Raw genomic sequence first — 16,018 nt, 5'->3', positions numbered from 1 at the left:
CATCCATATTATTTGGGTTTCTAATTGTAACAGTCGCTGGCTCTGTGTGGCGCGGCTCGTCTGAGAAACTGAGTCGGTGTCTTCTTCAGTGGCGTGTTTGAAAAAGACTAGTGCTGTGTTATTGATTATACACTCATACCCACCCCCTCATATCCCTATAATCAGTTTTATTAATCAAGCGTTCAATTATCCAATAAAATACTTCATTTCGTCCCACCGTAATTAAGCTCATCAATCAGGAGTTATTTAATTACGGGTGTTTGTGGGTGTCTGAGTGTGCAGTTCGCAGTTGTAATCAATTTACGAAACAGACAGGAGGAATGGTAATTGCATCCTCTGTTTTGTCTGAATCTTAAAAGCAGTTTGCTCTGCTCTAGTCCGGCTTCGTCCTGCATCTACAATGCAATGGCTGTTTTAGTTTGTTTCCAAATGTTTTAAAGTCAAAAGACAAATGTTTGATTCTGTGACGTCCGTCTTTTGAAGCCTTTTGAAGTGTGAGCCTCTCACACCCTTTTTGTCTTTTCCTGTCGACTGTTTATTAAAGCTCACCCAAAGCTGTGTTAATATCCTGACTAATGCTTCTCCAGAACCGATCCCAGCGGACCCCCGCCCGTTTATTTATTAATTTACTCGTCGTCTTCCTGGCTTTGACCCACTTGGTCCGGCTCATGAAGGATTCAGTAATTAGCTGATGAGATGAGTCAAGCTATTTTTGAGAGGGGAAAAGCTGTGAGCGTAGAAAACACTGAAAAGACTGGCACGATGCATTCAGAAAACATAAACATGCTTTGAATTAGCACTTTTAGTCATCAGTTACCCATCGGAGTGTCACTTCTGTTAAAGGACGTCAGTGTTAATAGAGTCGTTTTTGTATGCCAGTGTGTTTTAAACAGAATGCGCTGGAATAAAACAAATCTTTACATCAGTTCACAGTGTGTGGGATGATGATAATAATAATAACAACAAATTGACATCAGTACAATTCCTGAACATTATTTTTTAATTATTTATTTTATTTTTTGATGACATAGTTCAGATACAAGGCGTAATAGTTTACATTCTGTATTTTGCTATGTATGTTATAATACAATAATTTACTGTTAATACTGTGATTTACAGTAAAATACTGGCAGCAGAATTCCCAGCCATTTACTGTATTTTTACAGGAACACTACTGTATTTCAAATTTACAGCATATTACTGTAATTGAATAATGCAATGATTTACAGTAAAATACTGGCAGCAGAGTTCCCAGGCATTTACCATATATTTACAGGTACACTACTGTATTTCAAATTTACAACATATTACTGTAATTGAATAATACAATAATTTACTGTAAATACTGTGATTTACAGTAAAATAGTGTAGCAGACTCGCTGTAAATTCACAGCAATTTTTTACAGTGTAGATAAGACTGGACATTGGGGCATGTAGCATGTGATTTTCCATGTATCGTTTAGGCCTTCCTCTGTTTCCTGGAACATATTTCACACATGTATCCATCATGTAATGGACTGTGTGCTGAAGAATAAGGTGGGCGCCTAACAGAATAATGGAAGTCTCCCATGCGGAAAATGAAGCAGCCTTCTTTTAGTGTAAGGTTATTAGAGACTGACAAAGAATGAATGGCATGTATTTGAGACAATTTTTAAAGCCAGTTGTCTCTAGAGTTTCAGTGGTGCACATCAGCACGCTTCCCCCGAGGAGTCGGACATGTTTGACTTCTGATCTCGTTAGCTCTGTAGCCCAGGCTAAATTCGTTCTGGCTAGCTGGCAGCGCTGGGCTAAGGCTAAGGTAATGGCACTGTCCTGCTGATTGATTTGAACCATTTGAGGCTGGATCCAGCAGAACAGAGTGTAAAATATGAGACAGATTAAACTAGCCTTAGCACCGGCTCTTATCTAGGGCTTTGGGAAGAAGAAATAAAAAGACCCCAGTCAGGCTCTCTATGAGTAAGTCGTTTATTCAGACTCTTCATTATGTGGTCAATAGAAAGTCGGCGAAGCGCCGGAAGCGTTTTTGTTGTTGGATGGGGTAATAAGTTTTAATGCATCTGTAATGCTGCTTTATGTAGCATTCTTTCCTTCTTAATTTGTTTTAATTAAGAAGTCAGATTTCGTACCATCATTGATTTATTTATTTATTTTTTTTAAACAAATCTGACCAGAAATGTCGTCTGGTTTTATCGCTTGTGGCCGTTAAATGTTTATTTTCACAGCATTCTATTGTTGAAAGCTAAAAGCTTCTCTGCAGGCTCCAGCGCTGTGGGAATCCTAAAAGTCCAAGAGATGAGAATCATGAGGAAATGAGGAAGAACAGTCTGGCCCTAGACCAGCACCGCAGGGTCAGTAAGCAGTCTGACCACTTGGAATCCATCTCGAGGCCTGACAAGGACAAGATCCTTTTACTAAAATGAAATATTCATCTTAATATTAATCAAGACAGGGGTTGGGTGATTTATCATTAGTTTATCACTGATGCAGTATTGGCTTTGACAATGCTGATGTCACAAAGGGCTGTGTATGCTAATGAGCCACAGTAAGTGATGAGTGTGTCTCTGGCTTTGTGTCATTTTTTTCAGGTAGAGTCAGTTATATTGGTCACAATAAACTGGGCCACAATGTCATGACCAGACGTTCACTGGTTCCGTTCCCTCAACTTGCAGGAATATATTATTTCCCTTTTACAGTGATGATAAGAGTACAGATTTCAAGGATACGTCATAATTTAATACCTCAATTCTTTAATATCATTTGAAAAAAGATGAATGGACCGATAAAAACGGTCCCAATATTTAGACATTTGTTTTTCTCCTGTGAAATCTACATAGATAATATTTTGTGTTGCGTATTTCCATCTCGATGTGTAGCAATATAATGGCAGTAGTGACATAGTGTGCAGCACTGCTCTGGTGTACACCTCACACTCTACACACTGTATTCATCTTAAGAGGTCTGGCAAAGAGCAGAACCATTCACTGAAATGAAATATTCATGTCGACAGTGGTGCAGGCCATTTTTAGTGTGTGATGTTTCTTTGCCAAGTGTTTGCTGGCCTCGGCATCTGCTCTGATGCACTACTGGTGCGTGCTGCTTGTTCACTAATAGTGAAGTTGTGTGTTTTGTACAATGACTGATATTTTTCTGAACTCTCCCTCGGACTCATGTCACAAATCAGGTTTGGCTTCAGCTCTATAAAAAGCAGCTTTCTTCAAAAATACTTTTTTCTCTCTCTCTCTCTCTCTCTCAAATGACAATAGCTGCTTTTTTTAGTTCTATATTAATCCTCTCAGGGCAGTGTTAGGGTTGAAGAGAGCATTTGGCCTCTCATAAAGCTCAAACTGGGCACACTCCATCCCTGCTCTGTCATTTCTGAGGTGAAAATAACCTCCATCTCTCCTGTGACTTCATCACTCCATCCGTCCAACTCTCTTTATTCTGTCACTCCATCAACTCGGCTTTTCAGCACTGAGAGCTGTTATTACTGACTGATGCTTTCAGGAGAGGTCTGAGACACTGATTTTAACCCACACTGCAGACCTTCTGATTAGAATATTTCTCTCTCTCTTTGTCCTCACACATTTTTCATATGCCAAACTTTGGTGGCACTGTTGTTTTAAAGAGTATCTCTGAGTCTGTAACCTGTTCTCCACATCAGTATTAAAGCTCCATTAGAAAAGAAGAGAATATCTGTTCACCCACTCATTCTTAAAACCAGTAGGAGCTCTCCACTGGGGTCACAGTCTAAGTGTCGGTCCTGTACTCAGGAGATCATCAGTTTGAATCCTGGTCATGCACTGACAAATCAAAACCCTAATTATATCCTAATTATTTATGTGAATATTTTTTTTAATTATTATTTTCTGGGTCGTTTGTTTATTTTAAACAACTATGAATTAACACCAGTGTAGGGAGGTGGTCAGGTGTTTCCACAGGCCCCTGCCTAAATATTATGGACACTAAAGAAGCAAAACAGAATCCAGTTGAATAAAACATGGTAAAAACAAGTTTGAATTTTTTGTATTTTTCCTATATTTATTAATCTATCTCTTGATTTAAGCACCACTTAATGGACCTCCATGAATATTTCACATTATTGTAGTTACTGACATATATAAGTATGAATTAAAATGAAAATAGCAGCTTAATTTGCTTTAAAACTGACAATTTTATTAAATTGACGGAAAAACCAGAGCTCGCTACGGAAATTCTTGAACGCAACCGTGACGTCACTGGTGGACAACAGCTGAACAATGCTGTGGTAAAACATCGTTATGACTGACTGTTATGACAGTATCTAGCTAAATAACCAACATTATTCATGACAATAGCCTAGCAATAAGCCAAACTCAAATTTAGAGGTACCGTTATTCTTGTAAATGTGATCGAAGTCGACCTTGAATTCATCCGACACTATAAACCTCCGTAATGCAGCTACGTAGCCGAGTATAATCTGAGCCACCGAGTTTAGCAAGTCAAGCTAACGTTAACTAACACCAACTAAAACAGGCGAAGTGAGTGTCCTTACCCTGTTTACCTCCATGTTACAGAGGCTCTTGAACACCTTTCGTTGGTGTCCTTACATGCCCATATTGTTGGAAAAGCACCAGTGAAATGAGCTACAGATAACGGAGTGAGCGGATGGTTCTTTCCAAAGTGCCCGTTTAAAGTTGACAAATTTAGTCCATTTTCTGGATATTTTGGGATCTTTGGGCCATTTGTGCACATATGTCCCACTGTACATCGAATGATTGCAGCCAAAAACAACACACCTTTTCGTCATTTTGCATTAAATTAATTGCAACTTCTAGAGTTGTTGTCCACCTACGTCACAGGCAAGTGCTGCATGTGATATCACTGCAAACGTTCTGACAGTACATTTTTAGGTAGTTTTCCTTAAAACCAAATTGAAGTTCAGCCTTTCTCTGAAAGTTAGCTCTGCTGTTTATTATCGCCATCGGAAGTTGGGCAAAGTGCTTTTATAGCCCTGAATGGAAATGTCTACCCATTCTGAGAGCGAATTATACTAAGGCTCTCTTGTGAAACTGCATAACCCACGGCAGTATAGCGATATAACGACTTCCAAGCAATATAATGTGCAGTTTCTACACGTTCCACACCGCTCAGCTCTTTGTACATGACCTGACCCCAGCTGCAGGAAGGGCTCAGCCTTTCTAAAGTCATTCTTTCATCATGAATTCTAAAGGGAAGAATAGTAAGAAGAATGATGGTTCAACAAGTGTAGGCCTTGACATTTTTCATTACGAGTTGTTTACGAGATCAAATTCTGATGTTCTTTTGTGAATAGCGACTGCTATGCTGTGCAGAAGGTTTTGTAGGTTCCTCTCTCCCCGAACCCCTCCCATTTGGAATTTCTGCCTTTTTGTTTTTGTGTGACCCATCCTCAGCGGTCGAGTGTGTGACATGAAGCGTTTCTGCCTGCAGGATGAGAGTGAGGGAGAAAAGTGAGTGTGCAGTATGGTTTGTTTTTTGTTTTTTTCTGATGGGTCATTGTAAGTACAGGGAGTGGAATAGTAGAGCTTAAAAGACTGTGGTTAGCTGCCTCTCAGGAAGTAAACAATCTTTAAGAGTGGCTCCTGGGGCCTGTATCTCTAGCCGAAATCACTTCAAACCCTCAGCATTTGTAAAGCTCAATGCGGTGTGGAGTGAGAAGGCTACAATCAGCTCAAGTTTGGGCACTATATATACACTGTGCTAGAAAAACACATGTACACCAGCCAGGAAAAAAAAATTAATAAAAAAGGGAAATCAAACTTTTCAAAACGTTTCAAACACGCGAGAGCGTATTAAAATAACATTCACTACTCTGCTCAAGTTGAAAGTCCTTACTTTTATTTGTATATTTTTAGTCCAAACAACCAATGTGTACAGGTTTTTTATTATTGCCAGAGATTTATTTTTTTATTTTTGCTGGATCTTACAGCATACTGGCCTAGAAAAGTTTTCTTTCTTTCTTTCTTTCTTTCTTTCTTTTCTGCCTTCCTGCCTTCCTTCCTTCCTTCTTTCTTTTCTGCCTCCCTGCCTTCCTTCCTTCCTTCTTTCTTTTCTGCCTCCCTGCCTTCCTTCCTTCTTTCTTTCTTTCTTTTCTGCCTTCCTTCCTTCTTTCTTTCTTTCTTTCTTTCTTTCTTTCTTTCTTTTCTGCCTTCTAGTCTGCCTTCCTTCCTTCTTTCTTTCTTTCTTTTCTGCCTTCCTTCCTTCCTTCCTTCTTTCTTTCTTTCTTTCTTTCTTTCTTTTCTGCCTCCCTGCCTTCCTTCCTTTCTTCTTTCTTTCTTTCTTTTTTCTTTTCTGCCTTCCTTCTTTCTTTCTTTCTTTATTCCTTCCTTTTCTGCCTTCCTTCCTTCCTTCTTTCTTTCTTTTCTGCCTTCCTGCCTTCCTTCTTTCTTTCTTTCTTCCTTCCTTTTCTGCCTTCCTTCCTTCTTTCTTTCTTTCTTTTCTGCCTTCTTTTCTTCCTTCCTTCTTTATTTCTTTTCTGCCTTCCTTCCTTCCTTCCTTCCTTCCTTCCTTCTTTCTTTCTTTTTTTTCTGCATTCTTTCTTTCTTTCTTTCTTTTCTGCCTTCCTGCCTTCCTCCCTTTCCTTCCTTCCTTTTAGAGCCTGATTGATTTTCTCTGTTGGAATATGTCTGCGCAATGAGCGACTCTCTGACTGGGGACAAGTTCAAGTACAGAGTAGTTTGCAAATTGCAGGACGTGTTTTAATCACACCAGGGTATATTACAGAGAAGCTATGATGTATTTTGGACATCAAATGTGTGAAAGTCCTGATCTCAGTAGAGTCAGAAAATAGCAAGTGGGGGAGCACAGGTGTGTGAAAGAATGTGGGGAATGATCTTAAATCATCTCTCACTTTACAAGAGTAAAAATGTGAATGTTCAAAATGTACATCACAAAACACAACATATTTTCTATTACCTTCATGGATTGTACATTTCAAGAATCATAACTGGCGTCAAAATCTCCCAATCGCAACTTGTAACACTACCCATGGCTCTGAATTACACTTGGACCCTAAGAATGTGCATTTGGGAAACACACCAATGAGGGCCGCCAAACACTGAGATGTAGTTGAGCTTTGTAGCCAGTGGACGTTCGGCAAAACTAGACTTACCTGGTCTTTGTTCAGAAGATGATCCACTTTCACAAGGAAGGGAAGTCCAAAACCTGTGGGTTAAATAAATGATTAAAAGCTGCAGGGTAAAATGGCACTCCTGAGAATGCAGAACCTGGTGTTGCTTGACACACTGTCCCTCTGTTGCCCTTCTCTCTCTGATAATCAGATACGATATATGACTGTGCTTATTAATGCCAGAGTTCATTTACAGTGCTTTACACCTTTTAGCGGTCTAATCTCCGCAGCTCCTCTCCTTTCAAGATTTAATCAGCTGTGATACCCGGCTGCTGCCTTTACTACACAGGCAATTAGAGCAGAGTGTGGGCTCATCACTTTCTCTACAGTAAAGACTACTTTTCTTTAAGGTCACTCTGACTTGACTCTTTTCCTCTTCTCCAGCCTTTTACCTGCTCTGTTATTAGGGAAGAGGATATTTCTAGGGGCTTTATACTCCCTCCAACCTCCGTTGTGATATATTTGGCCTTGTGTGTGTTGAAGCCCCATGTCGCCTTGAAGCTGGAGTGTGTAGTGTATGAGTCACTACAATCTGAACGTTTTGGTTTTTTTTTTTTTTTTGTTTAATTTCCTACTGAACCTTTTGAAAACGCGTCATTTGACCCTTTAGGTTGCCTGGGCAATTGCTTTTATTTTCTTCTCTCTCTCTCGCTCTTGCTCTCTCTGTACAGTAGATTTTGAACATATCTCAATCAACAGACTTGATCTTGAACTTGCTCATCCTTTGTATTTCCCTTGCTTTCCATCTCCCTCTAATCAAGGCTTAAGAGACCTCACTCAGATTCATGTCACACACCTTGGACGTGGTCAGTTATTCCCCACCATTTAATGCTTGCTGTCGTTTCCAAGACAAATGCCACCAGCAACTGATAATTCTACATCGATGGTCGCCTAGAGCCACCGTGACCTTTTACACTCGAAAAAGTTACAGCACCTTTCTTGCTCTCTTTAATACAATCATTTCTTCTGTGTTTCCAGGCCCTGAGGGCAGAGCTAAAGGAGAGGGAGCACACAGTGGTCAGCACACTGGACCAGGCCCGCATGTTTCTGGCCGACCAGCCAATCGAAGGCCCTGAAGAACCACGCAAAAACTTGCAGCCAAAGACAGGTGAGAGGACGCCACTCTGTTTCTTGCTTCCACTCACTTCACTCAGAGTACGCAGAGGTACAATACATTCTCTATTTCAAGACTTTTTTAAAAATAAATAGACTGAATGAAAACGGGGTTTATAAAATCAGTGCATGTTAAGAATGTACTTTCAGATACGTTCCCTAACTGTTGGTGGTGCTGTGATGTACCACTACAGTGACAGTGAAAGGTATCACAGCTTTTCTAAAGTGTTTAGAGTGTATTAATACAAACAATCTTGGGTTTTAATTGGATTTGGGTGAAAAATGTGCAAAATCGATTTCTCCCTAAGTTATAGTTTTAATCGCTGTAACCAAAAACCCTCTCAGAACCCAAGTTCAACACACGTCAGCCTGGGAATGTGTAATATAATGTGCTGGCAGAGACGCTGATCCAGAGCGACTAACAGTGTACGGAGGTTATGTTGTTCAGTGTTGAGTGTCTTACCAAAGGACTCTTCTTGACAAAACGCAGTGTTTCTGCCAAAATTGGAAGTAAGGTCTTCTTTGTGGAGAGGCACTGCTATTGACCTCCTGGCACTTCGGCTAGAACATCCTTAGCCTGTAGACACTACTAGCGCCAATACAGATATATACACCGAAGTCCTCCACAGCCAAGCTTTTCACGGCTTATTTTTGTTAAAAGCTATAGAGCTCTGTGGAGACTGTGCTTTCTATGCACTGACTGTCTAGTGCACACAGTTCTGAGCAAATGAAACATTTTCAGGAAATGAAAAAAATCTCCTCGTGCATGAAATATGAGGCCACTCCGGGTGACTCTGGCGCAGGACCTGAGGCTTATTGACCTTGATACGCTGCTCTTTTTTTGAAAGTCCGTGAGGCATATTCACAGCATTAGGCTCAGATTTATGTGCCGATCTTTATTAGCAATGCCATTTCAGCGAGGGCTGGCAGGCTGGCTGGAGAGCGACAAACTTTGTGGGTAGTCTAAAAAAAGCAAAGCGGCTGGCACGCAAAATGAAGGCTGTTGCAAGATTTCGGACATAAATAATTGAGCTGGGCCTGAGTGGCCGTGGTAGGTGTGTGCCGGTTTTTCACCCTTTGATCTGTTTCCCCGAGGGGAAACGCACTTCACGACATTATAAACACATACACACACATGCACGTTTGCCAGCGAGGGTCCCTCTGGGCTGAGTTTTTGATGTAACTTTAGTGGAGCCTGTGATGGGCCTGGGAGGCTCGCTGTCTTTTACGCGCAGAGCCCGATGCGTAATCAGTACAAAGCTCCGGACATACACTCAGGGACGTGTTAGCAATGCTAACTCAAACCTCAGATCAAACGGCAGATAACGTGGCGAGTGTGTGTGTGTGAGACAGGGAGAACAAACCTCGCTGATCCCTCACATCGATACAGGATGATTTCAGGCTTTCAAACAGAGCCACTCTGTTTGCCTTTGGCTAATAATGTGGCCTAGTGCCGAATGATAAGACTTCAACATTAGCGCTCGGTTTTTCTGTCCCACTTCATGATATGCTGTCGCTAGGGATGCGCTGATATAGTAATTGTGGACCAAAGCTGAAATCAGATATTATTTCCACATACATATTGGCCATTGCTGATAAGATGGGACAGAATTAGTGTCCTCGAGAAATAGAACATTTATTTCTGTAGCGTTACGAATGCAGTGAGGTGAGTAAAATGGAGGGAATGTAGCAAAGTAGCCCTCTCTCATCAAAACATTATACAGTGGAGTGCCATAAACCCTGACATTGATGTTTCTGATTAATTTTGCGAAGGACTGACAACTTCTCCGGTGTTTTTCCTGCCTTGCGCCGTAATGATTCCAGGTAGACATCGGACACACAACCACAACCGCATCCACAGCCCTGAACAGAACGAAGCAGTTATAAATTTAAATGAATGAATGATTCATTTTATTGGAGTTTAATTGGGTAATGGTGTGAGTCCTATTCCACAGTGTTCTATAAATAACACACTTCAAACCGCTTTTTCATTTGTTGTGTACAAATAACATGCGCAATTTTGCTGTGCCCTGTTTTGCCTTTTAAATGAGGAGGAAAGCAGCTTTCAAGCAGCAGTGGGCTAATAACAAACAGTGCTGAGCATAAGGCTAATCCACATCTGCATGGGAAAGGAAAAAGAAGGCAGTGATGATGAGCAGTAAGGCTGGTGAACTCAGTAGGCTGTTGAGCTCAGAGCTTTACTCTTAATGCTCGAAACCTGCTGCTTGTTGCTGTGTGTATGACTTGTACAGTAGATAATGAGGAGGGTTTCTATATACAAAATACCATTTAATACAGCTGTTCCTCATAGACTGCCCTCTAGGTGGTGTGGGATGGCAGATACAGTGAGCATTATTTCATGTCTTTCTTAATAGCAGCTGTTGCTAGATTGGACAAGCTTTACAGGACGTAATCAGAATATTCTTAACTGATTATAAGGTTGGGCGGTATAATGATAATACTGTATATGGCAGTATACCGGTATCTCAGAATGAGGGCGGTGTTTATCACGTGTGTGTGGTGTTTCAAATTTCAAGTGGAATACTCAGAAGACCTTTCACTCGACTTCGTGCTCACAGATATGAGGCTTTATCTACTAAACGTGTGTTTTGAACCTCAGTTTGCTGGAAAATCATCTGCTATGGTGTGCTAAACCGCAAGTGCCTATTAGCTGGCCAGCGATGCTTCGAAACAGTGTCGAACCATCTTATTTCCCTTAGTTTCAAACGTTTCTGTTCCTTCGCTGAACTTTGCTCTCTTAGAAAGAGTTTTTTTATTTTCAACATCTGTGTTGGTGTTCACTGTCGGGCTGTTTTGAGCTGAACTGCACAGCGCCGAAAACCCTTCACTCGACCCACACTCACAGATAAGAAGCTCATGCAGCCCGACAGTGCACCCCCCACACCCATGGAAATTACTGATTACAACAACAAAAAGGTAGGGCAGCGTTTTCAAATGGACACTTAATGTTCACTTAATTTCAGAAGTGTATGGTATGTGTTGAATTTAGCAGCAGCTCCCATGAAAGATGAGGTTTAGATTATTGCTAGAGCAATAGCTAGAGCATGGCAACAGGTGTGCTACAGTCAGTAAAAGTTAAAAGACCACCAATATTTTAGGCGTTTCAAAACCTGCCAGTGAATAATAGGTACAAGGTAGCTGGACTTTCTGAAAATTCTGTGTAATACGCTGAAAATTCTCCCTCCTCAGAGTGTATGCAGATCACTTCTATTCAGTTTGATTCCACTTAAATCAATTGACATTAGTTAAATCGAGCCGGGTCAGTAGAGGCAGTTGGGATTGGCGTAACTACAACTAAATGTAATTATCTCACATGTGCCTCTAAAGTTCAGTAGGAAGTCATCCCCCTGGGTCGTCCAATCATTTCTTTCATCTCCCGAGCCTCCGCCCTTGTGTCTGATTTACCAGACGAGTTGTCTGTCCTTCTCCGGCTCAGACGTAGCAAATGATGTGAGGAAACTCTCTTTTCTCCTCCCTCTAATCAAAGCTTTCTAACCTCTGTATAATCAGCCCAGCCGAACACACACCTGCCTCACTGCAGGCGCATGCAAGTGTGTGTGTGCATATTCATATATGCTTGAAAGATTTCAGAATGCAGAATGTCACTCTCAGTGTGGATTGTCACCAGTGGGTTGAAGTTTTTTCTTCAGGCAAGTTTTAGGGCAAAGCAAGCAGCAGAAAAAATAAACAGAGACATGGCTTTTATTCTGCAAGTCAGGGAAAAAAATCAGGAAAGCACTGAGGCAGCCAACATGAATACAGGGCATGGAATATTAATGTTGCCAGAAAGAACAGTGAGGGACTAGCCATCAGTAAGCATCATGCTAATGACTAGACATCATTAGCATGGAACTTTGGAAGACTTCAACTTGTATTGAAGCTGAATCCTTGAGCAGGATTTCTCCCTTCACTCAAGGATATTTTTGGCTGCTTACTTCCACTTTTACTTCAGTCAAGTCTTGACATGGTGCTCATGTTTTGACATCAGGGTATTTTCTATGTGTTTTCCCCTTTGTTTACCAGTACCAGCTTTCAGTGCCGTTTTTGTCTTTGTATAAAAATCTCTGGACAGATATCACCTGGAAAACTGGACGAGAAATCCTGAATTATGTTCTTATATCCTGCTCCTTCTGGTTTGGTTGTGGAAAGAAGAATGTTAATGTAATGCTGGAGACTGGCTTACGCTTCAAACCTTGTCTTACTTTAAAGTTCAGACCCAGTTTCAAGGTCGAACCTAATATTCCACACCAACAGCAGTGAAGCGTCCTTTTAATCCACTGCTTTTGTTGAGAGGTGAATGGAGGTTGGGAGTCATTTAACCACCGCTTTTGGCCAAAATGACCAATAATGACCTTCAGCAGGAACACACATTCTGGAGCAAGTGCGGAGTAAGTGCTTTGCTCAGGGCCACAGGGGCAGTAAGTCTTTAGTGGGATTTAGTCTGGGTTACTGTGGTCATCATATTGTCCCAATGTCCATGACTCTGTAGTGCTCTGACTGATGGGCTGCTCCTGGCTCTCCCTGTGGTTCTGAGAGTCTGATTTGATTTCATCATTGTGGATGGAGTTTAGCTCCATGAGCTTAAATGCTTACTGTACAAAGAGATTGTTTTTTTAAATTTAGGTTTATATCAGTTAGAGCTGTGCCCTGGTCAAACAGTTTGAGTCACATATTGTTAGGGATGCACCAATGAGAATTCTGGTATTACAAGTTATATTATTTACAGATGGTTAAATGAATGTTAACGTAAAGCAAATGATTAAACACAAATAAATACCAGTAGATCTATAAAAATGTAACAGTATGGTAATAAAGAAGTAAGAGCATCAGTACTATTCATTTATTCGTGTAATTATTTGTCACCCAGTCTTTATCTGGCATAAAATTAATGTGTCAGCGATTGTCGGTTTGATAAATCAGCAAAATCAAAGCATCAGTCTGACGCGGATAATCTTTGAAAAATGCAATTAACTTCCAATACCGATATAATTCCGATATCATCGTGCACCACTAGCTAAAACTATCTTAGAACATGTCAAAGTTTTCAATCATGTGACTAAAAGCTGTAGGACAGTACAGAAAAGAGTTAGTGTTTGCTTGATTTTCTCCCCTTGCAAATTTATAGCATTTCTCTCTTAGAACGCATGCATTATGCTTATTGCTTCACACGCAGTATGAACATCATGGTCCTGTTGGAGCAAGTAGCACCTGGAGAAATTCAGGTATTGATTGGAATCCAGTACGACTCTGTTAATAGAAACAGCCATGTGTTACCTCTTTCGAGTGAGTGCTGTGGTAGAGTACTAAAGTTTATATCCAGGCTATGACCTTTTGACCACAAGAGAATACATTCCTCTTGTAAAATGAGTTCAGTTCCAGTGGTGCTCATGGCTCAGACCACAGACATCATCATTATTGAATTTGTTGGATAGATTCAGATCTGACCAGGCTACCTTTAATGCAGTTAAATATGCTTCAGGCTGCTCAGTAGATTCACAAGTTCATCCAAAAACCTATTTCTTATAGCCTATTTCCTCTGAGCTTCTTCAAGACTTCGGATTCATTTCCTCGGGGCATGGTGACACAGTCAAGACCGGTCAGTTACAGATAAATCTACTGACTGCAGATGGCAGACTGGGCAGATGTGTATCATGCATCCAATGACGGCAAGGCAAATGCAGGCTGACTATTTTAGTCGCACTCTTAGGACCCGCCAACATCACACGTGACTTAAACCCAACGCTACCCAAAGAATTATTTCAGATCTTAGCTGGAGAGGAGACATAACAACTACGTCAACGCACGTAAACAATCTAAACACAAGATTAACAACCAGATCCTGTTTTTGAAATGTCTCTAGTGTTCCTCTTTAAGCTGTTGTAAGATTGTGGCGTAATGCAGTGGGTCCATCATTAGCTCACATCAATCATTGTCATGTGTATTGTAAAATGATGTCTGGGTTTGTTTAATCAAACTAACTTACATCTTTTTCCACAACCCACCCCCTTTTGTGGTTCTTTCAGAACTGTCTCCAGAGGAGAAGGCCCAACGTGTGGCGAGGGCAATCCGGAAGCAGGCAGCGGAGGTTCGGGAGCGCTGGGAGAGGCTATTGGGACACGTAGGTGGATGGCATGAGCAGGTGGAGCGAGCTCTGGAGAAACTACAGGACCTGCAGAGTGCCATGGATCAGCTGGACCTTCACCTGACACACCCAGAGGAGGTTAAAGCCCACTGGCAGCCTGTGGGAGACCTCCTCATAGACTCACTGCAGGACCACATCGACAAGACCACCGTGAGTCATCTTTATGGATTTCAGAAACACTTAAAGCCATGTTCAGTTTACAGTTTTGTTGCTCTGTTGGTCTGGTCCAAGCTTCCTGCCCGGGCAGTTTACATTTGTCAATAACAGTAACAAAACACTGAAAAAAATAAATTTTACAACCTGTATATTAATGGTTATGTATTAGATTGTAAACACATTAAAAATCATTACTAATCATTTATGAAACATGGATAGAAAGGGTAACAGTGACCTGCTTTTTGCCAAATAGTGAACTCACATCCATCTACACTGTTAAACCTCAGATTTGGCCCAATACTGACCTCACTTTGTGTCCTCCATCAGTCGACATTAACCCTGTCAGCTTCAGCATGTATTTGTGAATATGTTTAACCATTTAACAACACAGTTTTTTCAATTAACCTCTGATAGAATGTCTTTAAAGACGTTTATGGACACTGTCAATAGAAGGCATCATCTGACCGTTCTTATTATTGTCACATGACCACATATCGACTATCCTCTGGAGTAAATCAAATATGATTTACATGGTACACAAAAGCAGCCTCTTTCCACTTCAGTGGTTGCTGCATTCTCACACGTATATCAGTTTAAATTTGAGCACAGGTAATATGTCTTCATTCTTTTTGCTTCAGTAATGGAACCTGGAGTGGTTAAGTATCTGAATGCCTGCACCCATCCTTGTATAAGACTACATTACACTTTAAAGTATCAAGTAAATGCAAAATCTGTCTGTCAGCGGCTTCTAGCAGCTACCTACTGTCAGGGTTTGAGGTGAATGAGAGTTCACTCTTCCGTCTTCTGCAACATAGTACAGTGGGGATTATCAGAAGCTGATACAATCTTATGGTGAAATCTACTATTTTATGGGAAATTGCTGAGGAGATAGACGTCCTGCAGTAATGGTCAGACATTAAGGTCAGTTCAGCTTGCTTTATGTGTCACTGTACAGTGAAAATAGATATATTCTCCAGACATACTCTAAATATGGCCGCCATGAAGGTTTTTTGTTTGTTTGTTTACAGTCAGAACACATTAGAGGTAGAGCTGGATGATATGGCCAAAAGTTTATATCACGATATATTTCTTAATTTCGGTCGATACGATATTATTCTGATATTGATATGAACAAGGGCAGCATGGTGGTGCAGCAGGTAGTGTCGCAGTCACACAGCTCCAGGAACCTGGAGGTTGTGGGTTCGATTCCCGCTCCGGGTGACTTTCTGTGAGGAGTTGGTGTGTTCTTCCTGTGTCCGTGTGGGTTTCCTCCGGGTGCTCCGGTTTCCTCCCACAGTCCAAAAACACACGTTGGTAGGTGGATTGGCGACTCAAAAGTGTCTGTAGGTGTGAATGTGTGTGTGTCTGTGTTGCCCTGTGCTGCCCTTCAGGGTGTATTCCCTTGCGCCCAATGATTCCAGGTAGGCTCTGGACCCACC

At 41.1% G+C, this 16,018-nt stretch overlaps 1 protein-coding gene across 8 annotated transcripts in view; it reads left to right on the top strand.

Annotated features, from left to right (window-relative positions):
* Positions 1-16,018, top strand: part of LOC136696983 (utrophin-like) — a 229,473-nt gene that overhangs the window by 136,269 nt on the left and 77,186 nt on the right. For all 8 annotated transcript variants that reach the window (XM_066671822.1, XM_066671823.1, XM_066671821.1 and 5 more), the window contains 2 exons: positions 8,126-8,255; positions 14,305-14,573. In XM_066671822.1, the coding sequence (XP_066527919.1) occupies positions 8,126-8,255; positions 14,305-14,573 (399 nt within the window). The remainder of the gene's footprint in view (positions 1-8,125; positions 8,256-14,304; positions 14,574-16,018) is intronic.

This window comes from Hoplias malabaricus, chromosome 5, assembly GCF_029633855.1.
Source record: "Hoplias malabaricus isolate fHopMal1 chromosome 5, fHopMal1.hap1, whole genome shotgun sequence".
NCBI classification, from domain to species: Eukaryota; Metazoa; Chordata; class Actinopteri; order Characiformes; family Erythrinidae; genus Hoplias; species Hoplias malabaricus.
Note: the sequence above shows the minus strand (reverse complement) of the source record. Positions and strands in the feature narration are given on the sequence as shown.